The sequence below is a fragment of the Atractosteus spatula genome, chromosome 24 (assembly GCF_055471065.1).
Source record: "Atractosteus spatula isolate fAtrSpa1 chromosome 24, fAtrSpa1.hap1, whole genome shotgun sequence".
In the NCBI taxonomy this organism is placed as follows: Eukaryota; Metazoa; Chordata; class Actinopteri; order Semionotiformes; family Lepisosteidae; genus Atractosteus; species Atractosteus spatula.
This window is the reverse complement of record NC_142729.1, coordinates 11,225,497-11,251,965: the sequence shown is the minus strand read 5'-3', so window position 1 is coordinate 11,251,965 and position 26,469 is coordinate 11,225,497. Positions and strand designations below refer to the sequence as shown.

At 38.4% G+C, this 26,469-nt stretch overlaps 1 protein-coding gene and 1 gene segment (V, D, J or C); one reads left to right on the top strand and one right to left on the bottom strand.

The window, feature by feature from the left end:
• The window catches only part of LOC148815894 (cytosolic phospholipase A2 gamma-like), a 41,151-nt gene extending 23,223 nt beyond the window's left edge, over positions 1-17,928 (bottom strand). The window contains exons 1-2 of the mRNA XM_088904683.1: positions 17,779-17,928; positions 1,966-2,030 (exon numbers count right to left, since the gene is read on the bottom strand). Coding sequence (XP_088760809.1) covers positions 1,966-2,030; positions 17,779-17,928 — 215 coding nt within the window. The remainder of the gene's footprint in view (positions 1-1,965; positions 2,031-17,778) is intronic.
• Positions 1-26,469, top strand: part of LOC148815891 (Ig kappa chain V-III region MOPC 321-like) — a 736,297-nt gene that overhangs the window by 542,235 nt on the left and 167,593 nt on the right.

Below are 26,469 nucleotides of genomic sequence, written 5' to 3'. Positions count from 1 at the left end.
AGTTAATCATAATGTATCCAGTACATACTGACCTGTCTCTGATGCACCTCAGTGTGGAGATGTACAGTAGTCCAACTGTTTCAAGCAGAGTATTTATACATCTGGTGGCTGTAGTGCTTTCCACAGTTACATACAGGACTCACGCCTACAGTTGATGGCGAGATAAAAGGCCAAGGTCCTTGGCTGGAAGCCAGCTTTTTATTTGAAACATAACCTTGATTCCACCAAAATATGTGACAAAAAAGACAAGCCCAGTTTGAGAAGTATTTCCTGTTTCATCATTTACCTGAACAGTCCTTATCATCACAGTTTCCTTCAGTCTTTTATTTTTCTCTGTTCCAAATTGAGTAGTCAATTAAAAGATTACCCTCACTGTTATCCTTGGTAAATGTGTATTTTTAAATCTTTTGTAGATGATTCTTCTAAATATTAACTTCATTAAAGGTACAGTTATTGATAAAACAGTGTACTCAGTAGGTCTTGCAGGAATTCAGTCTCAGATTTCTGACTTGGACTGAATATCTCCTCTCAGCCATCTTTGCAAATTTGTAAAGAAATGCCAGTAACTTGACTGTGACAGTGCTTAGCTAATTAAAACAATATAAGATTAAAACTGGACATAGCCAAGTGTAAATAGCCATGTGCTTTTTCAAGTTTAAACAGGGGTGTACTCAGTAATGAGCACTGCAGCGCCCCAAACACCTCAGAGCCTGTTCAAAGCCACAGTCTTTCTCACCCTGATAATCAGCTGGCTGGGGGCTCTTTAGGGCTCACATTACAACAAACAGCAGAGGGGTCCCACAGTGCTCATGTTCTTTTGGTGCAGATACAACAGTACAGCAGTGGCAGTGTTCCATTGAATATTGGCAGTATAAAAACCAAAAAAATCTCATTCTGTGTTTAAAACCTACAGTAAGTGCTGAAACTCTAAAGGCACTTTGTCAAAGCACAACCTGAGCTCTGTATCCCTCATATCACTTTCCCAGACCTTGATCAGTTGTGTCATTACCAGCTGTGACTAGGATTCCTCAGTAGACACTCAAATAGCATCTTCAGAAAGGTTTGGTGCTCAATAAGCAGGTTATCACCAGGGCAGCTGGATGGAGTTAAGTCAGACTAGTTATACACACTAGTTCTGTAGTGACCCCAGGTGGTACCCCAAAGCCTGGCAGTAAAGTCGTTAAAGAAACATCACTCCACTCTATTGTCCTGTTCAGCAATGTGTAGCTCCAGACAAGACATTAGATAAATTGGTGGAATGCATTTAAAGTGCTGCCTGTCCCCTATTTATTTTAGAAAATGCTAATTTCATTTATTGTGGAATCCGCAGGCTAAAAACATTCTCTCCTAATTTGGTAATGCATTTCTAGTTTACTAATGATTCCATGCTGGTAGGGTTAATAGTGATAGCACCTTAACTCATAGTGTAAGCAGTTCAAAGCTATTGTATAAATACACATTGCACAGCCACTCCATCAGACAGAGTCTATTCTTTCATGATGGTGCTGATGACATCTAATTAACATAAATAGTATTGTAGGTAAATTGTAGGTTTTTAGTTTATTTCACCTATACCTGTTCCCAGATTAAAGCAGACGCCAACTAAAGGCAACATGGAGAGACATGATTGAAATTTGTTACCTTATTCCATGGAAGAGGTTTTGAAGAGTGAAGGGGTGGACATTCTTATTTATTTACTTACTTTAGCTCTGTTAAGTTAATCAGCTGCAATTTTCAATCCTTGCCACCAGTCTACTCAAGTCTTTTGAAGAGTCTATGTCACTCAAAGACATTCACTTTCTTATTCTTAAATCACTTCAGTGTTTTCCTGTTGTCTTTTAAGGCACTCTCCATCTGAAAGGTGAATTTTCATCCCAGTTTTAGGTCATCAACTAAAAACCTGAAAAGGGTTTTTCTTTCTGATTTGTCAATTCTATGTACCATTCATTTTCAGTAACCTCTTACCAATTCAGGGTCATGGGGGCTTGGAGACTATCCCAAGAAGCAGTGGGAGCAAGGTGGGAATCACCCTGCATGGGACAACAGTCCTTCACAGGGCAAACGCAGACACAAACACAGACACACATACTCAAGAGCCAATTTTTCCATAAGCCAATTAACCTGTCAGCATGTCATTGGACTTACAAAACTCCATGCATATAGCACCCGAGGAATTGAATTCAAGGCCACGGCTGTCTGAGGCAGCAATGCTAACCACTGTGCTAGCTTGCCACCCTTATACTATACATTTCCCGTTCAGTTTTGACAAGCAACCCTGCTGATCAGAAGCAGATCCTTAACATTGTGTTGTCACCACCATGCTTGACAGTAATGATGGTGCTAACAAGTTTACGCACTGTAGTGGGTTTGAGGCAATAGTATATTTATTCTGAAATCATATGAGACAATATTACTGCACACAGGGAGAGATCATTCAACTTATTGTGTAGCTCATCAAAGTAATTTTGTACATTTGTTATATAATATAAATAAACATATACAGTATATATACTGTAACATTGTGTTGCACTACTCCAGTCCTAAAGAAAGAGTCTGGGAAAAAAATATTTTTCATTTGAGGTGTCTGTCTAGCTGCAGGTGGGCTGAGAGACAAGTAAATACAGATGATTAAAGGGGATGTTCTGGTAATTAACAGCTCTCTAAAACATTAGAGGAAATGAGAATACACACAAAAATACAGAAAAAAAGCTATTCAGAGGTTTGGCTTCATGTTTGGAATCATTGTCTTGTTGAAATATCAATCTCCATCTCAGTTTTAGATCTTTTTCAGACTGATCCAGGATTTGCTCAATGATCTATAATAGTTGTAAATCCCATCGCTATTTTGTCAAGCCTGCCTGTCTGTCCCTGCCGATGAAAAGCAAACCCATCACATTACGCTGCCACTGCCATGCTTCAATGTGGGGACGGTGTATTATGATTGAAGAGCAGTGCTGTTTTTTCACCAGACACAATGCTTGACATTAAGGCCATAAAACTCAATTTTTGGTCGTTGAAGCTTCTTAAAAGTTTTGTCTTCCATGTGCTGAATATTGATTTAACAGTGCTCCTTGCATTATTCAGTGCCTTTTTATATCCCTCACCTGACTCATGTCTGTCCACAACTCTGTTCCTTAGTTGCAGGTGCTCCTTTGTCTATTGCTTTGCATGCAATGTCTGACAGTGGGAATACACACAGGTATGAATGGTTAACCACTTTACTTGCTCACAGGTGGATAACTATCAACATGTAGAGGCAATGCTTGTTAATAAGACAGAATTAAGTGTTGCGGTGCTTTCCCAAATGAGGCCCCATCTCTCTCTTCATCTCTGTGGTGCAGCCACAGAGAAGCTTTTCATGCAGGCTGATTTAAAGATGTTTTCTTTTGATAAGGGACAGCTCCCAAAGGGGGATGCACTTAGCTAAGCCTGGCTATCATGATCAATGGTCATCTATTGGCGCCTATCTGTCTAGGGAGTGCCAGATGGACATCTGGACTGCATTCCTAAGTGTCAGGAGTAAGTGACTCATATCTCACCTTGATCAACCAATCAGGGACTGGTAGGGCCGAGTAACCCACGTGGGACTCTGATGCCCATGGAACTTTCAGCCAATGAATGTGCTGAAGTTCCTCCAGGTAAAAACAGGCAACACAGAGGGCCTGAGAGACTTCTGTGGACTTTTCTAAAGGGAAATCAAAGGAGAATTCCAGGGCAGGATGGCCCAGGAGCAGAAGACTCCCAAGGGCAGGACATTATCGCAGCGCGCCTCCTGATCATCCTGAGACTCAGCCCGGACAACCACGGAATGGCCAGTGTGTCCGAGTGCCAGAACTTTCCTTCGTTCTAAGAGTCGAGAGTGGAGGTTGCCAGAGAGTAACCAGAGGATCCACCCGAGGTTAGCACCAGCAGCAGGCCTCGTGAACAGGTCAGAACTGTGGACAGCTGAATCACTATTCAGAAATAGCTATTCATCAGGAACGAACCGGTCCTCTTCCTGACTTGCTGGTACCCACAGTCATCTTTTCTCCTGTGCACAAACTTTGCTAGTTAAAGCCAACACTAACTAGCCAGTCAGTGAGCGTCAGCAGCGCACCGTTGCAAGCTGCACAGCACAGCCTGGCACCAAGCCAGAGAGCGTGGATTGGGCAGCAACAGCCTGAAAATGTTTCTTTGTGCCCGCAGGAGATCTGAATCCCCAGAGATTGGATGAGTATTCAACTTCACTGCATTACAGCTCGAGAATTCAATTGTTATCCCAACCAGTTGATATCAATTTAATTCCTAAGAGTTATGTACTTGTTTTGAGTATCTAATGTAGAAGTTATAACCAAGTTCATTTACGAAACGGTCTAAATGAATGATATACTGAACGTATGTCCTCTTGATATATGTAACTCTTTGTAACTGATTGAATATATATCTTTTGTATTCTGATAACCCTCTCAATAAGATCTGTTAGGTTTACATGCATATTCTATGTATTAATAAATGTATCCTCGTGTATTAGTACCTGTGTGTGTGCGTTGTTTGAGTTATATCGCATGGTTGGATTCTAAAGCCATCAAAAGAATCAATTTCGTGATTTACTGCTACAATTAATAATTGTCCCAGTAAATGCTCAAATCCTACAGAACTGGTGCCTTCAGAGAGCACACTACAAACATATAGAGCAAATTCTGAAGGCAACTGGTTGAAGTAGGGCATAATAAATGAAAATTCTAAGGGTGTGAAAGGAGGCGAATCATTTCCTAATAAAGATTTTGTAGGGCTTTTATTTTTAATTAATTTTTAGCTTTAAACTTGTAAACACATTGATATTATAGAGGATGTTGCATGGATCAAATTGAAAATAATGAGTTTATGGAGTTTTCCAGTTGGGTCAATACTTTCTACACCCTTTGTCTATACAGTAGCAGACTCAGAAAGAGGTTTGTTTCCAACTTTGAGTGCTTGTCCTGATTTTTGATTTTTTCCTGTTTTAAAATATTATAGCAGTCACTGTTTCCTCATGTGGCATTTTGGAGACATACTGGGAGGAAGGCTGCTATATCTTTGGGGGGAAACGTGAGGTTTCCATGGTCACACAGAAAAATCGAAGGAAAAGCTGTGAACTGTCTGACAATAAAAATAGTATCCCATTTTCCCTTTTCTTTTGCTTTCATTTACCACTTCGGTACCACTTCAGTCCATCACAGGACACACAAACATAACACACACTCACACCAGGTCCACTTTTCCCAGAAGCCAATTAACTTACCCAGATATTTTTGGACTCTGGGAGGAAAGCCATGCGAACATGGAGAGAACTTGCAAGCTCCACACAGATTGCACTCAAGGGCAGCTCTGTAAAGGGACCCATCCAGTACATCATTTTTTTTTCCTGCTCTACACATGGCACAAACAATGACTCCCACCACATTTCGTTCCAGAGTTACATCGTCTTATTTTCCAGGTGTGGTGTCAGTGATGTTGCTATATTATTATGCTATGAATGCTATATTGTAATTATGATGACACTATATGATCTTTAAATTGATTATATTGATGGCTCCACACCTCTAATTTTATTCTAAATATAAAGTAGTTTATGAAAAATACTTTAATGCAACAAATACTTTAAGAAGAGGCTTAATTTTTCTTAAACTTCATGATTATTACTGAAGAGAGTAAAAATTGACTTGTTAACTTGTTATGGTTATGGATTTTAATATAAACAATTTATTCTGTGTCCAATAGCAGAGAACAAAGCTTTATTTTTATTCCTTGTGGTGCCAGGACTCATGGCTGCTGCAGTTCATACCCTTGGATTTACTTTGTAAATGCCTTAATCTCTGTCACACTGCACCCTTCGCAATGACTGGATATTTAATGTCCCCAAATTGCTTTCTTTCTCTGTCCAGGGGTTGGAAGTGGGCTGAAGTAAATGTCTCCTAAGTTTAATACCTGATATCCCCCCAGTACATACAGTAGTAGATGGTATGGACTTAAGAGATTGTGAATGTAAAGTGAATATTTAACATACAGTGATATATACATTTAATAAAAATGACAATATAGCATACATATTAAAGCTTATCCATACCTCCCTCAAATGAAAGTCAAGGTCAATGTCCTGGAATGGATGTACCCTTTAATATTTGTACAGTACAGTATAGGCCTGGTTAGGGTCTTGAATGTCCTTCAAGACCTTGGACCTTGGACATCCAGTTTGAACCTTCAAATGTTCAAAAAACTAAATGTGTTTAGTACACACATTAGAAATACATTTCCAGAATAACAACAGGAACAACCAGGATTTAATATTGTTTTTCTAAGTCTTTTCTACAATGTTTCCTACCTTATATACAAATTTGAAAGTGATTCAAAGTGATTTGGATTTGGTGGCCAAACACTCTGTAGAGCCTACAGTCCTTTGGGCATAACAGTGGTGAGCAAGAGGAAAGCCAAACCAAACTACTATACTGGTTGCAGAAAGAACTTCAGGATGCCTATGGATCAAGAGGAGTGATCCATGGGTAACAAAGCCACCTGGACATAATCCAGGTCTTGATCAATCTTGGCTGTGTCACCTGTGTGAGAGACCTTGAAAACCCTGTGACCCCAGATAACATCACTGATGTCCAGGTGCATCGTAAGATGTATTTGTTCAAACATGTAAGATGTTTTTTTCAAACTCTTAATATTAGTTTAATATTTAACATACTGTGATATATATAAAATTAAAATAAATATGAATAAAGTTTACATATTATTGTATTATTAGAGGAAGTCTTTATTATGCTCAAGGGGTACATTGTTGAAAGTAAAACTAGCATTTTGGCTGGGATTGACCCATGACCCTTTCATGTGAAAGGTGAGAATTCCACCACTTAGTCACCAATGCATCATTCTCATTAGCATTAGATTTTCCTTTACAACAGATGTAGTTAAAGAGCAGTTAAAACAAGCACGTTAAAGCTTTCCCAAAACAATCACAGCAAGTGACTGAATTAAATATATTGCTGTAGAAAATGTATATGGAGATGTTGGAATTCTGTTGTATAACTTTTTTTTAATGTTTAGATATCATTTCCAGCTATATGTGTATATTATTTTCCATTTATCATGCATTGATTAATATTGTTAATGACATTCAGAGATGTTAACTTGGGTTAGTTTTATTTTTAGCGATCAAAACTATCCTTTAGTTACATTATTCCATATTTATTTTCCATATTAAGTTAATTTAAAGAAGTACAGTAGGGAAACAGATTACTGTAAATGAAGCAATTGTTTCACCATCTAACGCACCACAAGTGCCACCTATTGATCATCTTCAGCCAGTGAAAACTTAAGTCTGATGTCCTGGATGATATTGTAGTCTGCTGCAGTGAGTTTGTTGCAGGAAAGATTTCTGCCTCGCATTCTGAATGGCTTCAATTGTATATGGTGAAATAAAATTAGCGTTAGCTCTATAACACACATATACAACAAATACAACAGGAACTAGTCAACATTTCTGACACATTTTTATATTTATTTCAGCTTACACCCCAGTTTACCCATGTGGACATGAGGAGAACATGTAAACTCCATGTCAAGCATGCTCCAGGCTGAACCCAGGCATTGTGAGACACAGCGTGGCTCTCCACAACATGGAGCTGGACCTGATAGCTCAGTGAAGCAGCATTTATATAAATCTAAGTCAAATATTGAAAAGGTTTCTGAAAACCCTAATATTAGTAAAGCTTTTTTATATTAATGAGATCCGGTCTGGAAAATAAAAAAAATGCTTTAATCTCTTAAATATTTGTCAAACACCTATGAGAGCTATTTAGTGAACCTATATAGTCAACTCCCATGGAGCCTCCTCCTACCCCTCTCACTCATTGACTCAGTGACCCAGTATCCCAGCATCAGTACTGTGATGTTGTACGCATTATAGGGTAAAATTTAACTGTGTGTGAATTTGGTTTTAAGTGCTACTCATGTTTAATGATAATTAAAAGACTTGAAGTTAAAATACATTATTTAAGTTGCACAATTAATTTAGAAAACTAAGCTTTAAAGGCAGAGGTGCTCAGTGCAGTACATGCTCCAGGCTGCAGAATGGTCTTTCTGAATTGCTGAGCTCCATACCTGCTGATCTGCTTCATGCCACAGGAAGAGAAGAGAATGTAATTTCTGTCTATGTAATATGTATGAAATATGAACGTGTTGTGTTTACAAAATTCAAGTATTTTAAATGGCTAAATTAGGCAGGGACATATCATTGTTTCTTATTTTTATTTTTTTTCATTTTTAATTTTTTTAATAAAAAAAATCAGTTGCCCAGCAGCCGGCCAGTCCCAGGAAGTCCCAGTCTTCTTGGGGACTGGCCAGTCAAGAATTGCCTTCACCTTGTCAACCTGGTGTTTGACTTATTCCTCCTCAACCACATAGCCGAGGTACTTGGCGAATGAGAATTTTTGCGAGATTAACATGTAAATTGGCTTTGGCTAGTGAGGAAAGGACAGCCTGGCAGTGATGAAGATGTGAGTCCCAGTATTCGCTGAAGATCACCAGTTCATCAAGGTAGGCGTAGGCATACAGAAGGTTAAAGTAGGTGGTCCATCAAACGCTGGAAGGTGGCTGGGTCCCCATGTAGCCAGAAGGGGAGGACCTTGTAGTGGTAGAGCCCTGATGGTGAGGCATATAACTTTCACTCTTGGGAGGGCAGTAGAGGAGGAGCACACAATTTCCTGTGTTGTAACCACTGGTCATAATTGCACTCCTGCCCCCCCCCAGACCCTTCTTTAAGTGGTCTTCCACCAATGGTTTCAGGTGGGCTAGTTGTTCTCAAAACACATTTTGGTATTGTCCAAATTTTCCCAGATTGTTGTAATGAACATAATCTACTCCCCTTTTCTTTTTACAGTGATTTCCTGGTATAAAACATAGTGGACAACTCATTTAATAACTTGTTGGCTTTCTCTTCTCTCTAGATCTGCTGTAACCTGGCAATCTGACTTTACCAACCATGTGACTGCAAGCAGTGCAAGTCAGGACTTTAACTCTTCAAGACAGTTTGTGTTTCATGTAACACATTGGTATTTTGTCCTTATAATAGAAAGATGGTGGACTCATTGTCATCCTTCTGAACAAAAAGCAGTAGCCAGGTTTATGTTCAAAACAGACTCTAATTTTCTTTGTGAGCTGTCTTCAGCACATTCCTAACACTTAGCAAGAGCTCCCCTCTTTCTCTCTAAGGCACCAAGACATTCCCAGCACAGAGCATCAGCTGATGAACAGGGCCTAAGTGGGAACCCTGCCCATCCATCTTCATCAAAAAAAGGCCAACAAAACATCTACCATGTATTCAAATTATGATTTTCAAGAATCCAACTGTAATTCAAAACCCAATGTTTAGAAAACACATATTTAGTGAGAACAAGAATTTAATTCATTATATGAGTGATATAACCTACAAGGTAGACAATAACAAATGTTATAGTTATTTTTAATTCCTGTCTTTGTAATGTTTGAGTGGATGATCAACCGTTTGTATCACAGCAGACCTACATGAAAATATATTCCTTTGGTCCTAATGGCATGCATATCTTGGTATTGTGTCAAGAAATTGTATAGAGGTGGTCATCAAGGACGTAGTACACGACTTGTGTATACTTGTACTTATTTTGCATCTAATTGTTTATGTACTATACATAACTGAAAAATTTTTGAGTAGTACAACTGTATGGTGGAAGAACACACTCTGCCTGTACTGCAATACTATAGTATGGGCAGCAAGTGCATATCTGATGTGAAATGTGATACGGGTGCCATGAATTTGATATGTCATCATATCACAGTATCACATATCATAAAGCTATTTTGATATTTTTAATATCACAGTGTAAAGCTATAACATTGTAAACAAAAGTTGATATATTTAATAGAAATTAAATATGAATATGAATTGTCACAAAAGTGCACATTACTGTAGCTTGTACTGGCATTATCCATGGTGATGTCACGATCGCTAACCCCTCCTCTTAAGGGCGCTCCAGCCCTTCCTTGTTTTCTCCCATTACCCGCACCTGTTCCCTATTTCCGTTCCTCCTTAAAAGCCAGTCACAGACTCCACTCTTGGTTCCTCATTGAATCCCGCTTCGTGAGTACTCGGGGTCCTGCTGCATCTGACTCCGTTATGCTTTTAACCTTCGGTTCCTGATTCCCCACCCCGCCGCTTCCGACCCGGTTTCCTGGATGGATCCCCTGGCTTTGGACACTACCTTCTGTCTTGGATGACCCGTTTGGATTTACTCTTGGATAGATCGCCCCAGATTCACTCTCCCTGGACACCTGCACCCCTTGGACACGCCCCCTGTCTCCATACCCTCTCCTGCATGACTTCTTCACCAGTGTTTCTTCACAATTCTGGATCGCGTCATCTGCATAGGGCCCAGAAAGAACTGTTCGTGACAGGTGAATAATACTTCTGAAAAGCAAAGAATAAATTAATGAAGAATCTGTTCCCACAAAATCAACTATAATAATAATAATAATAAAAATTATAATAAACATTATTTTATATAGCACCTTTAAAGGTGGCTTCTCAAAGCACTTTACAGGATGACAATAACAATAAATAAGAAGACAACAACAATAAATAAGAAGAATACACAAGATAAGACACAATTACAATTACAGCAATACAACAATAATAATAGAGGAGATCGTGGAAGGTGGTACTAAGAAGAGCAGAGGGGTGAAGAATGGAACCAGTTAAGTAAAGGCTTTTCTGAAGAAGAAGGTTTTGAGTCTGGATTTGAAGGAGTTTAGAGAAGGTGATTCTCTGATATTCTTGGGCAAAGAGTTCCAGAGCTTGGGGGCATAGCAGGAGAAGGCCCTGTCCTCCATGCAATGTAGACGGGCTTGGGGGACAGTAAGGAGGGCAGAATTTGAAGAGCGGAGGTTGCGAGGTGGGGAATAGGGCGATAATAGTTCAGACAGGTATTGAGGTGCCAAGCCATGTAGAGCCTTATAGGTGAGCATGAGGATTTAAAGTCTACGTGGAATTTGACTGGAAGCCAGTGCAAGTACTCCAGGATAGGAGTAATGTGAACACTTGCACTAGACCTGGTCAGGATTCTGGCTGCTGAATTTTGGACATACTGCAGTTTGTTCAGAGTAGATTTAGATACCCCAGCGAGTAGAGCATTGCAGTAGTCAATTCAAGAGAATACAAATATGTTGATCAGCTTTTCAGCCACAGTTAATGATAGCATAGGGCGTAGTCTTACGATATTTCTAAGGTGAAAAAAAGATGTTTTGACAGTATGCTGTACATGTGGGTTGAATGTTAAGCCAGAATCGAATATAACCCCAAGGTTTTTCAATTTTGATTGAAGCTCAAGTTCAGAGCCATCTACAGATAGGGTTACAGGACTGGCTTTACGAAGTTGATGGGGGGTACCAATAAGCATGACTTCAGTCTTGTCACAGTTAAGATGAAGGAAGTTTTGAGTCATCCAAATTTTTATGTCAGACATGCAATTAGATAGAATAGAGACAGCCACATCAGTGTCAGGTTTGGTATGGATGTATATTTGAGTATCGTCAGCGTAAAAATGAAAGCTGAGGCCATGTGATCTTAAAAGCTGACCAAGTGGGAACATGTAAATGCTGAAGAAAAAGGGGCCCAGTATTGAGCCCTGGGGGACACCAGACTTGACAAGACCAATTTCAGACCTGTACCCATTGAGAGAGACAAAGTGACAGCGATCAGTGAAGTAAGATTTAACCATTTGAGGGCAGTGTCAGAAACTCCAAACACAGTCTCGAGACGAGAAAGTAAGATGTTATGGTCAACAGTGTCAAAGGCAGCACTGAGATCAAGAAGGATGAGTATGGAAAGAGAACCAGAATCAGAAGCTATTAGGAGATTGTTGGTGACTTTGACCAGGGCGGTTTCTGTGCTGTGAAGTTGACGGAAGCCAGATTGGAGGGGTTCGAAAACGTTGTTTGTCATGAGGTGGTTATGTAACTGAAGTGTGACAGCATGTTCTAGAATTTTAGAGAGAAAGGGTAAGTTGGAGATGGGGCGAAAGTTGTTAAGATTGTCAAGAGCCATGTTAGGCTTCTTTGGCACGGGGGGTAATGGCAGCAGTTTTGAGGACCGTTGGTACAATGCCAGTGCTCAAGGATTCATGTATAATATTGAGGACAATGGGACAGAGAGAAGAGAAACGGGACTGGAATAAAGTGGTGGGAATGGGATCTAAAATAGATGTGGTGGGTTAAATGCGCGTAACTAGTTTGTTTAGGGATGCTGAGTCAAGAAGAGAGAAGCTGGAGAGACGGGAACCAGAGAAGTTGGATGAGGAGGGAGGAGGTATGGAAATGATATCCGTAGTGGAGAGAATGTGAATGTGAATGTGATTATAACTAAACAGAGAGGATATGTTATCTGGGGAAATGGAAAATATTTTAATTTTGTAGATAGAAGATCAAATGCAAAGAGACAAGTCTATAAGCAATGCCTCTCATCAACTTATTGTATGTATCAATAAGTGCTATTACATTTTGCATGCATTCTATAATTGTGTTAAATAATTTTTTAGTAAAAGTTTAAACATTTTTTAATAATGTGTAATAATGGCATATATACAGCACACATATTGTAATTTTCCATATGAACACATTAAATCATGTTGTGTCTGCTTAGTTATGTCGTAGGTATTAGGCTATTTACACTATCTTTCAAGAATGGTTCTCCTGTAAACACAAGTAAGTCACTTAAATTTTCTTCAATTAAACTGAATCTTCAATAAAAATAGAGGACAACAGGTAGACCTCCCAAAACAACTGTACAATGATATTCCCTCTCCACAGTAGTACAGATGCAGCCATTCAAAATGAGCAGGCGATACTGCATTATTTTGCGGTGCGCTTGACGCAGTCTACCGCGAGTTACCGTAAATTCTCGTATAGTACCTCCTATAAACCACGTGGTACCGCAAGTAAAATAATAGTATCCGGAATTTCCGCAAGGTGGAGCTAATAAAGCTCAACCTCTCATGTTTGAGCTGTCACCATCAAAGTCTTTACTGAAGATATTACTAATAGTATTAATAATGAATGACCTTGGACAAGCTGTAAACTCAAAGTATTGCCCTGGTCCACATACTTTTTTTCATTGACCGTCTTTGTAAAAGTAACACCACAGCATTTTGCAATCATGCATTTGTTTCCAATCGTGCAAAGTACAGTAATTTCTGAGAATCTCCGATTCACCATGCCTTTCACATGCTCATAAAAGAGATTGATTTAGGAACATAAACATATTACCGTATGCAAACTGTACTGTATACAGTATGTATATGTATATTTAATGTCTTTACTGTGCCCGTTTAAGTATTGAATATTTCTATGGAATTTTACCACTGAAGAGAAATCTTAGTAGCTGAGCATAAAAAGAATAGGAGCATACTGTAACGCGTGTGTAGGCCATAAACAATATTCATTTTGGAACATAAACATAGCTCGGTGACTTTGAGACCACTTGTTATCCCAAGTTGTTTGAATCGCCACAATTCAAATAGAGAAAAAAGAGCTGACTGACAAGATTTAAGATGTGGCTGTCAATGTTGGATTGAAAAAAACACGTTGCCTGACGTTAGTTGCATTGCTTGAAAAATAATTCTATTTCGAGAGACTGGATAAGTAATTCAAGTGTTTTTTTAACTTGCTGAAAAACAAGTAATAATTTAACAATATGTGCAAACGTTTTATGATAAGTCGCTGTTGTGAATGTCTGTGGAGTGTATGTTATTTGCCTGTCTGTCCTGGCTGTGCTCTCTCTCTCAATTCAATTCAATTCAAGGTGCTTTAACTTTAACTTGCTTTAACTCCGCAAGTCTGAGTTCTGAGTTCTGAAGTTTGAGTTCTTGTGTCCGTCCTATCCGAACCCGAAAGTATTACAATATGTATCTTTATAGCAGGTGGTGTCCAGCTGTTTAGTATAGATTACACTTTTCTAAAATGTATTTAAAAAATAAAAACGATTACAATCTAATCTTTCCACATTTGATCCCAAGATCCCAAGAAAAATAAATCTAAACGGGGAGAAAGCTATGCTGAAAGTTTATTAAGATACTTAGAAGACAAAGCTATCAATTTATGTTGCATTTGTCTGATTGTGAATCAAAAAACACATATATTTAAACACGTGTTTGCGATTTAAATCAAAACGCGATTTAAATCAATATAAATGTTTATATTGTAACGCATAGGTGACTATTCATTGTTATTAAAATGACTTAAATTTGATCATGTTGTGATATTTAGAAATATAAATTTGTTTGGTGCGAGTGAAATTTTATTTAATCTAATCTCTGACCCAGGGGAACATTTTATTTTTTCAAAGAAATGTTTGTTAATAAAAAAGTAATGGCTCTAGAGGGATTCAAACACCCAGCAGGTGAAGGGGAAAGTCAGGAACCTAACCCACAGCGCCACCAGCAAGGTCACATGAGGTGTGTTGAAAAATCCCTACAAAACATTATCAACAGACATCGTACAGCTTCTACAATTCTTGTGTTGCGGTACATGAATATAATTATATCGTTATTAATTTCTTTAGATACGCGATTCCATATTATATTCCCTTTTAATCAAATTCTAAAAGTATGCTTGTTGACTCCGGTATCACATTAGTTAAAGACTTCGATGCTTAAAATGTTTAGGGAGAAATGGAATACTGGTGTGTATGTTTTCTTTAAAGTACCGAGACCAGCCATATACTGTATGTTTATGTTCCAAAATTAATATAGTTTATGGCCTTCACATGCGTTACAGTATGCTCCTATTCTTTTTAAGCTCAGCTACTAAGATTTCCCTTCAGTGGTAAAATTCCATATAAATATTCAATACTAAAACGGGCACAGTAAAGACATTTAAATCTTTCTACGACCGACCAACGCGCCACGAGTGCCCCTGTCGGTCAACCAATCATGTACCGCGGTATTTTGCGTCAACACGCGTCACGATGCCGTAGCCAATTACCCCCGGTACGTGTCTGTGCTGCGCACTTTGAATGGCTGCATCTGTACATGCCATAAGGAAACAAAACATGCAAAAAAGGTTTCACATAGTAAAATGCTCCACATAGTATTCAGATTTCATGTATAAGACTGTAAATTGTTGTGTTTGATTGATAACTAACAGTTCCTAAAGCACTCCATAAATTTACTGTTTCAATTTCAGATTGTTTCAGTAAATTAATGACTGACCTTCACATCACCATACTAAAATGTTTCTTCTGGTTTCAGTGATATATTTTTCCTGACCTGCTAATACATATCAATGTCTGTCAACACATAATTTAAACATAACCTATAAACATAAATTGTTTGGAGGTCTAAACAATAATGAATAATTATTTAATTAGGAAATGCATAGGTTAATGAGGAGAAAAATAAATGTTTTGGTCCTGAGATTGGCTGTAAAAATCTTCCTCTTATCATACAAGGTGTGCTATAAGGATCTCTGCCAGGATATAATTCACAAAAAAAATATCTTATCTCTCACACCTAGCTGAAAACAAAATGCCATTAACAAGTTTATGATTTTATTAGCAAGATTTATGATTCCAACTTAGAAAGCTATATAATCAAATTACATTTGCTAAAAATACTGATAAGATTGTGTAAGCTGAAGTTCCAAGGGTTGTATTCTGAATCACTTTAAATTTAACTTAGTGAATTGCTTAATAGTCTAATACACTAACATGGAGCAATAACGATAAAACAAAATTATTTTTTAGGGACAATTTTAAAGCTTCTTCAATGTTTATAATTGATCCTTTTTGGATTATTCAGGTATTTTCTCAAAAGATGAATCAATAAATAACTTACAATGAAAAAAATATTTCTTTCTTGAATTCAGTAACTTCAACACAGAACTTACCACCCTCTGTCAATGAACGACTATGTACATCAAAGTATTAAATGCTTGACACTGACTTCCACTAAGCATTGCTTTGAAGTTCCTTTATATCTTTCAGATCCTGGGAAATTGCCAGAAATACATAGAGATACTAAACTAGGTTTTCTAAATAAAGTTCACAACAGGCTAAGAAAATGTCATTGGCACACAGTTTACATCAGTTTTCCTATGAGGAATGGCTTTTCTTGGTTTAACACAATCAAAAGGCCTACTTGAAATTAACACATTCACCAAATCAGAAATGATGTTTCTGTTTAAAAGCATAGGCATTTCATACTTCAGGTGTTTATAATTAGATACAGTATAATGAAATATAAAAATGATGAATGACTACATTTCTGAAGTTGGTGTTCAGTATTTATAGTATGAGTTAATAATAATAATTGCTTACACTTATATAGCGCTCCACTCAAAGCACTTTACAGGTAATGGGGTCTCCCCTCCACCACCACCAATGTGCAGCATCCACCTCACACTCACCACACATCAGCTATTAGTGGGGAGGAGAGCAGAGAGTAATGAAGCCAATTCATAGATGGGGATTATTAGGAGGTCATGATTGGTTAGGGCCAATGGGAAATTTGGCCAGGACACCAGGGTTACACCCCTACTCTTTTTGAGAAACACCCTGGGATTTTTTTTTTTAAATGACCACAGAGAGTCAGGACCTCGGTTTTATGTCTCATCCAAAGGACAGCACCTGTTTACAGTATAGTGTCCCCATCACTATACTGGGGCATTAGGACCCACGTGGACCACAGGGTGAGCGCCCCCTGCTGGCCCCACTAACACCTCTTCCAGCAGCAACCTTAGTTTTTCCCAGGAGGTCTCCCATCCAGGTACTGACCAGGCTCACACCTGCTTAGCTTCAGTGGGTTGCCAGTTGTGAGGTGCAGGGTGATATGGCTGCTGGCTGCCATGGCTGCAGTTGTTGTTTATACATCAAGAACAACTGAATAGTTGTGTCGTGTTAAGAAATACTGTATTCTATGTTTTAAGAAGTAGACAGGACAGGAGCTGTGAAAGTCTGGCTTGCAGATATACAATAGTTTAGGCTACAAATGGATATTGCTGAGCATGATAATCTCACTGCCGAGGCTAAAAGGAAGCACATTGCAACCAGCCTTCATTCCAATATTACTGCAGCCTGTCAGAGACATAGTCATTTTACAGTACAATAAAGCTACACAGCACCACATAGCTAGAGATACATAGACTGGACTTCATGGCCCCTGTTATGGCTAAATACTTGTGGGACATGGTGGGTTATCATGTTCAGCATAAACATATTGAATCACAGAGAATTACACCATTGGAAGTTCTTCCATAAAGAACATGTAACATGTAAAGTGTCAGTTTCAGACAGTGCCTTGTAGACTAGAGGGTACAAGCTTATCACACCAGTTACTCATCATCAGTGAACAGTGTGTTTTTATGATATCTATTCTGCCTCTTGAAGGTATGCTGCTGTTCCAGGGTCTATTGGAGGAATGTCACCTTGCAATCACACAACCTCCTTTTCCTGGGCTGTGTGTGTCCCCTGCACTCAGTCCCGGGCCGATGGGATCTCTCCTCGAGCCTCTTGCTTCAAAGGAGAGGTCTCTAGCTGGTGTTGGGGGGGAATGTCTGTATAGACTACAGTACTTGTAATGTCTAGACACCAGGCCCAGCTGTCTGTGCTCCTTAACACTCCCTGGTCCCTGGTCTTGGATGTTCCTCTGGGGTGCAGGATGATGTCCAACCTGCCTGTGGTAGCCTGTACAGATTTCCCCTCAGTGGTGATCTGCAGTGGAGGGTCCTGCACACCATCCTGGGTGTCAACTCATTTGTGTCAGTTCTGGATCCGGCGGTGTCTGACACCTGTCCCTTCTGCGCCCAGAGGGAGATGCTGTTCCACTGATACAGTGCCTGCCGCTGCTTGTCGCCCATGTTTGCTGTGCTGGTCCGGCTCTTCATCGACCTCAGCCTGGCCTTCAGTGATGTTAACTTTGTGTTTGGGGTGGGTTACCCAATAAATAGAGGATTCAGACCATCCTCACTAGCTTTCTGCTGGGCCAGGCTAAACTTGCAATCTACAAGACTTGGAAAAATACAATCTCTGGTTCCAGGGCTGTAGACATGTTGAGGATGTTTGAGGGGTTGGTGAAGAGCAGGGTCACATTAGAATTGACGTTCTGTAAATTGCATAACAATCTTGGTGATTTTGAAAACTTTTCGTGCTTCAAGAACATACTGTATTGTGTAAAATTATGAATAATTTAAGTTTGGTGTTTCAACTATGAATACCTTTTTTAAGAGGGGGGGATGTAAATACAATTAATTTTTTTCTTTTTTTTGTTTTTCTGTCAATAAAGTCTAATTGAACTCTTATATGAGCTGAGATCAGTATCACCTTTGATAATCTTCTGAAATCTGACAAAATGTAATAAAAATTGGTAATACTAATAAGCATCTCAGTTAAGCACACTGATTACTCAAGTTTGTATAAAAAGAATTAAAATAAGCTCTTTCTTATTTCTTGTATTTTGTTCTGCTCTAGCGATGTCACCAGTCACTGCTGTATTCAACGTAAACTGTATTGGATTAAACAGCATTTTACCGGTCCACTATACAATAAATACGATAATGCAATAGAAAAGTTAATTGGCATTGGCAGTACTATATATAAAACAGTTGTTACTTTTTTAGGTGATAAAAGTATATTTTAATACAACTCAAAATCATAGTTCTTACTTCAGATTTCCAATTGAGAACGGATCTCTCCGAGAGTTGGGTATCTTGATTTTCAACAAAAGGAACATTTGACTCAACATTATTGAGGTATGTTGTGTTTCTTTTCTTCTCTTTTCAGTGTGGAATAACCCTTTACTTGTTCCTTTGCAGCCTACTCATGCTGACACAGCTCCCCACTTGATATTTCACAGATGACAATTTACAGAAGATCTTGAGAAGACATGGAAATAGTCAGTTGTTGCAAATTAAACACAGTAACCATTTGATTCCAAAGATATTAAAACAATCCTTCAGTTATATCTAGATGCTGTCATCAAGGAGGTGTCTGTTAGGAGGTGTACCTCCAAATTGAGCTGCTGGGCAAGGGCAATTCTGGATAGGGATGCAACTGTGAGGTCATTGGCTACTCTTACAGTTTAATAATGTGTTCTGCAAACAAATCAGATTTTATTCTACCTACAGCATCTTATCTATATCAGACTTCTTCTGCAGTTATCTATACTTCTAACTTTTTACTCCTACCTCAGATAAGTCAAGCCACCTACAGTACCTAAAGATTTGTTCCGCATAAAAATGTTGACATTTCTACCACATGACATTTTTTCACAAAAGGAACAGGCAGACCTTGTGTTAATGGAAATTCATTACTCACTATCTTTTTGCAGAACTGATTCCCTTTAATCTTTAAGGAGATCGAAGTATAAACATGTTTTATGTGCTATTGGGGACAATAATTTTTTCTAATTTATTCTTCCAGGGAATTAAATCTAGATTAGTATTTTATTACTGCTTGTTAAGCATTTTAATCCAGAAGAGCACCTTAAACCAGACTGCCATTGGCTATCTCTGTTCTTTTACAAGTACAGTATGAAATGTGTTCTTCCTTAAGTTACAGTAACATGCACAGCATTTCACTACTCCCTTTCTTCTGAAGAACATCCTTGTCTTATCCCCCAATTGAAAACTACTAATTCAAAAAAGGCTGTGATTTTTTTCTGAATGCAATCTATCAATCTATTGTTTTATGCGTGGTATGGAATGGACAATTTCCCTTGCACTGAGTTATTAGGACTATGTGAATATTTTACCACCTTAGCAACAGAAATGTACAAATTTCTCAAAATTATTGTTGATTTTAATGGTACATTTTCTGCTGGTCCCTTTGCTCTTTTGTGAAGTTGGCCTGATCTACAGCAGATGAGGTCTGGGAGCTATGACACACATTCCACTTCTTAATGATGGATGTGACTGTATGCAAAAAGTGAAGTTGCTTTCTCATGATCTGGGCCTTTGTACCACTGTGCTGCCAATTTGCTTTGAGAGCTCTTTGTTCTCAAAGACAAGAGTCTTTGTCATATGACTGTGTGATAAGTGAGATGTGAAATTTTTGTGAAGTAATAAGTGAGTTCAGAACTCTAAAGTCTTTAAAGGGAACTGAAAGAGACAGATGCATTTATCATGAAGTCTACTGTAGTTAAACCTCTTTTGATTACAGATGGTGTCCATGGCCAAAAGTAATTTTTTTCCTTTAACACTAATTTTCAATTCATGCTACCACTGCTATTAAGGACATGTGCACTGTAGGACCCATCTGCTTTTTTCAAACTGTGAACTCTGAAATGCCCCAGCCAGGTGATCATCAGAGGGAGGAGGACTGTGGCTCTGAACAGGCTATCAGGTGTTTGGAAAGCCACAGTGGTCATTGCTGTGTGGACATCTGAGGACACTCCAGACAGCTAGAACTTGATGGCAACACGCGGCTGTTGGTATGGCCTCTTTTAATCTTACATTCCTTTCATGAGCTGAGTAGTGTCACAGTCAAGTATCCAGCTCTGATTAACAGATATGGGCAGATAAGATGACTATCCGTCTTTTGATGGAGATACACATTGGGAGTGAGGAGTTTCAGACTCACTTCTCACAAGACCAACTGGGTCCTATTCTTTTGTGCCACTTGAGCTCTCAGTTACATAATTGTCCACTATATCCACTCTGCCATCTACACAACTGTACTATCTGTACTTTAATTCACTGATGAATCATCTTGGAAATCAGAAGCAATAGAAATATGGCATAAATTGGGTGCTTAATAATGTCTGTTTCAAAGTTGTTTTTTTTGCAATGTGCAACTATTCATGTCAATTATGTGCAATCTTATTAGAACACTTTAAAAATATTGACTCACGTAACACAGTGCTGGATCACATTTCTGAAAGTATTTTGCAGGATTTTAGGGAAATTTTAATTCAGAAGAATCCTGAAGTGAGTTAAGGTGCACATGATTAATATATATATATGTCTTGTCTATGTTGGCAGTAGTTTATCAATGTTAGCTGATAAACCGTATTGCACTTCAAAGATATAAAACAATTCGGGAGAATAAAATCTGATTTGTTTGCAGAACACATTATTAAACTGTAAGAGTAGCCAATGACCTCACAGTTGCATCCCTATCCAGTATTACCCTTGCCCAGCAGCTCAATTTGGAGGTGCAGTACACCTCCTAACAGACACCTCCTTGATGACAGCATCTAGATATAACTGAAGGATTGTTTTAATATCTTTGGAATCAAATGGTTACTGTGTTAAATTTGCAACAACTGACTATTTCCATGTCTTCTCAAGATCTTCTGTAAATTGTCATCTGTGAAATATCAAGTGGGGAGCTGTGTCAGCATGAGTAGGCTGCAAAGGAACAAGTAAAGGCTTATTCCACACTGAAAAGAGAAGAAAAGAAACACAACATACCTCAATAATGTCAAATGTTCCTCTTGTTGAAAATCAGGATACCCAACTCTCGGAGAGATCTGTTCTCAATTGGAAATCTGAAGTAAGAACTATGATTTTGAGTCATATTAAAATATAATTTGATCACCTAAAAAATAATTACTGTTTTATATGTATTTCTGGCAATGCCAATTAACTTTTCTATTGCATTAACGTACCTACTGTATAGTGGACCGGTAAAATGCTCTGTTTAATCCAATACAGTTTACGTTGAATACAGCAGTGACTGGTGACATCGCTAGAGCAGAAGAAGATACACGTAATTAAATATAGCTTATTTTAATTTTTTTACACAAACTGGAGTAATCAGTGTGCTTAACTGAGTTGCTTATTAGTATTACCAATTTTTCTTACATTTTGTCAGGTTTCAGAAGATTATCAAAGGTGATACTGATCTCAGCTCAGATAAGAGTTCAATTAGACTTTATTGACAGAAAAACAAAAACAAGAAAAAAATTAACTCGTATTTACACCCCCCCCCCCCAGAAAAAGTATTCATAGTTGAAACACCAAACTTAAATTATTCGTAATTTTACACAATATGTTCTTGAAGCACGGAAAGTTTTCAAAATGGTGTAATTCTCTGTGATACATTATGTTTATGCTGAACATGATAACCCACCATGTTTCACAAGTATTTAGCCATAACAGGGGCCATGAAGTCCAGTCTATGTATCTCTAGCTATTTGGTGCTGTGTAGCTTTGTTGTAAAATGACTTTTATGTCTCTGACAAGCTGCAATAATATTGCAATGAAGGCTGGGTTGCAATGTGCTTCCTATTAGCCTCGGCAGTGAGATTATCATGCTCAGCAAGATCCGTTTGGAGCCTGAGCTACTGTAGATCTGCAGGCCAGACTTTCACAGCTCCTATCCTGTCTTCTTCTTAAAACATAGAATACAGGATTTCTTAACAAGACACAACTATTTAGTTGTTCTTCATGTATAAACAACAACTCATACTATAAATACTGAAATTCCAAATATCAACTTTAAAAAAGTAAAAAACTACGTAGTCATTCATCATTTTTATATCTCATTAAATTGTGTCTAATTATAAACACCTGAAGTTTGAAGTGTCCATGCTTTTAAACAGAAAAATCATTTCTGATTTGGTGAATGTGTCCATTTCAAATAGGCCTTTTGATTGTGTTTAACCAACAAAAGTCAGTCCTCATGGGAAAGCTGATATAAACCGTGTGCCAATGATATTTTCTAAACCTGTTGTGAAATTTATTTAGAAAACCTAGTATAGTATCTCTAAGTATTTCTTGCAATAGCCCAGGATCTAAGAGATAGAAAGGAACTTCAAAGCAATTCTTAGCAGAAGTCAGTGTCAAGCATTTATTACTTTGATGTACAGTATATAGTCGTTCAGTGACAGAGGGCGGTAAGTTCTGTGTTGAAGTTATTGAATTCAATAAAGAAATATTCTTTGTCATCGTAAGTTATTTATTGATTCATTTACCTTTTGAGAAAACACCTGAATAGACTGCAGATGAGAAGCTTTAAAATTGTCCCTTAGAAAATAATTTTGTTTTATCATTATTCCTCCATGTTAGTATATGTGCAGAGCATTTAGACTATTAAGCAATTCACAAAGTAACATTTAAAGTGATTCAGAATACAACCCTTGGAACTTGAGCTTACACAATCTTATCAGTATTTTAAGCAAATGTAATTTGATTATACAGTTTTCTAAGTTGGAATCATACATTTTGCTAATAAAATCATAAACCTGTTAATGGCATTTTGTTTTCAACTACAGTAGGTATGAGAGATACAGTAAGAGAGATTGTTTTTGAGAATTATATCCTGGCAGAGATCTTTATAGCACACCTTGTATGAAAAGAGGAAGATTTTCAGAGCCAATCTCAGGACACAAATATTTTTTTTTCTCCTCATTAACTTATGCATTTCTAATTAAATTATTATTCATTATTGTTTAGATCTCCAAACAATTTGTGTTTATATCTTATGTTTAAATTATGTGTTGATAGACATGGATATTTATTAGCAAGTCAGGAAAAATATATCACTGAAACCAGAAGAAACATTTCAGTATGGTGATGTGAGGGCTGGTCATTCATTTACTGAAATGATCTGAAATTGAAACAGTAAATTCCTGGAGTGCTTTAGGAACTGTTAGTGATCAATCAAACACAACAATTTACAGTCTTATACAGTACATGGAATCTGAATACTATGTGGAGCAATATGCTACAGTATGTGGAACCTTTTTTGCATGTTTTGTTTCCTTACCGTGGAGAAGGAATATCATTGTACAGTATAAGAGTGTTATTTGGAGGTCTACCTGTTGTCCTCTATTTTTATTGAAGATTCAGCTTCAGTGAAAAAAAGTTAACTCCAAAGTGAGCTACTCATGTTTACGGGAGAACCATTCTTGAAAGATAGTGTATGTAATGGCCGTAATACCTACGACATAGCTAAGCAGATACAACATGATTTAATGTGTTCATATGGAAAATTTGGGAAAAGTGCCATCTATAAAAATACCACAAAACTTGTATTTCTGAATGTTTTCTGAATGTCACACTTATTTTAATGTTTTATATACAGTACATCTAAATAGGAATTTCAGGTGTTTGCATATACTATTAGAAATCAATAATTAAGATTAAAATTGGCAATGAAATAAAGTGTTGAACTTTTTTCACATTTTGTAAAAATATTAATTGACAATACATTTTCAAATATATGATTAGTCTGACTATCATAAAATAAGTAAAAATTTAAATAAAATAAGACAAAATTATAAAATATCAAAAAGGGTAAAATATAATTTAAAATATTTTACTAACTAAACCATCAACAATTAATAAGAATGTAACTGTTCATAAAAATTAAATGGTTTACCGGAATAGGGTGGCACACTGGTTAGCATGCTTTTGTATCTTTGTCATAAATTCAACAGTAACACTAGATGGCTCAGTGGCTTTCAAAATTAAATAATGCATGCAAAAATTTGAACAAGAAAGATAACTATCTATCCATCCATTTCTAATGGTGGCACAGAGGTTAGCATTGCTATCTTCCAGTGCTGTGGTTCTAAGTTCAATACCTGGAGTACTGTATGTGTGGAGTTCATAAAACTGCACGTTCATAAAAATTGCACTTCTCTCTGGGTTCACATGGGTTTTCTCCAGGTGATCTGATTTCCTCAAGTTTATTCCTCAGTTTGCAGAGTGAGCAGAACCCCTGATATACATGACTAGGCAGTCCACCCCGAAGGTGGTTGCATTGTAACAGTGTGGAATTTCTGGCTGCCTTTTTGCCGGCAGAGGTTCGATACCTCAGGTTGAGGTAAAGAACCAATGTGCAGTCACTTTGAGTTGCGTTCTTTCAGCCCACAGGAAATACTGAATAGCGAGAAGCGAGAAGGAAAAAGGGCTTCTGCAGCCTTTCAGCTGGTGCCGTAGATCACCTGAGAATGTAATATAGGGTTTCTAATGATGACACCAGGTGGTGGGGATATATATTCTCATCTGGAATTAGATAGAGAGGGAGCAGTTAGAGGGCCCTCTAGTGGTGCACCACACATCCTTCCCCCCAGCTTAGAGTGGTCCACCCTAAGCGGTCAGGTTGTGCCTTCTGGACAGGACATCGGCATTCCCATGTGCTGTCTCTGCTCAATGTTTCACCTCAAATCAGTACGGCTGAAGGGCAAGGAACCACCAAGTCACCCTGGTATATTTCTTCTTACTAGCCTTCTTCCAGGTGAGTGGGTGGTCAGTCACTAGAGTGCATTCCCTGCCCAGCAGATAAAACCGTGGCGATTCTATAGCCCACTTTACGACCAGACATTCCTATTCGACCACGGTTTATTTTTGTTCTCTCGGGAGTAGTTTCCTGCTCAGGAACATAAGAGGATGCTCCACTACATCAAATTCCTGAGACAGAACGCTGTCCAATTCCCTTCTCTGAGGTGTGGGTCTGTAGGAGGAACAGCTTCCCGAATCCTGCATCATAAGAATGGGCTCCTGACAGCGGGCATCTTTCAGGTCAATGAAGACTTTGGCTGATTCTGGGGTCCAGTGTACAATCTTTGGAGCGGAGGTAAACGTCAGGCCATTCAGCAAGCTGGGGAATAGAATGCTGATAATAATAAAGTAAGCCCAGGAATGATTTTACTTGTGTCTTTGTTGTGGGGACCGGCCAGTCTTGGATATCCTGGACTTTATCTAGTTGAGGCCGTATTTGTCCTTCACCCACCTTTTTCTTTACTTTTCATCTCTGGTATTTGTAATATATACACAGACCTACACTGCTTATTTATGTAAAATGTACATTTTTTTAAAGAGCTCATTTCTAAAACAATGTAGATTAAGCCTTATTGGTTTTGAACTAATCGAGTTGTGGCTGTCGCCAAGCTTTTTACTCAAGGCTCCTCCGTTTCCTGCAGCGGGTCATCCCCATCTTCCTCTCAAGACCTCGAGACTTGAGAGGGCTGGGGATGTTTTTTCATAACAGTCTGTAATTCTGTTGACCAGTAAGATACAAACCTTAACGAAGAGTCAGATAAAGTTTAAGCGAGGTGTTGAAAACCCCCCTTTTGTCACCGACATCCAAAGGGACTAACCGTGGGGAGCAGGAGAGCGGAAAAAGACCCATATGCGTAGCGGCGAGACGGGAAAAAGGCCTGGGCTCATTAGTGCAAAGAGTTCAGGAATGCCGTATAGAAACCTATGCCCTCAGGGAGCGGACGTGGGGCGCCCTGGTGCTAGGCGGGTCTCAGGACATCCGAACGTCAATGCTGAGCGAGGACAGAGTGCAAGACCCATAAATATATAGCCCAAGGGAAAGAGAGGGACCGGATGGACAGCAGACCGGAAACTAGGGACAGGACAGAGAAGGAGCGCCCTCTGGCTGCAGAGGGCGTGACACCTTTTCAGACAGTAAATGGGTTGATACGATCAACAAATTAAGTTGCATTTATTTTCTGTTACTCAGTGTAATGT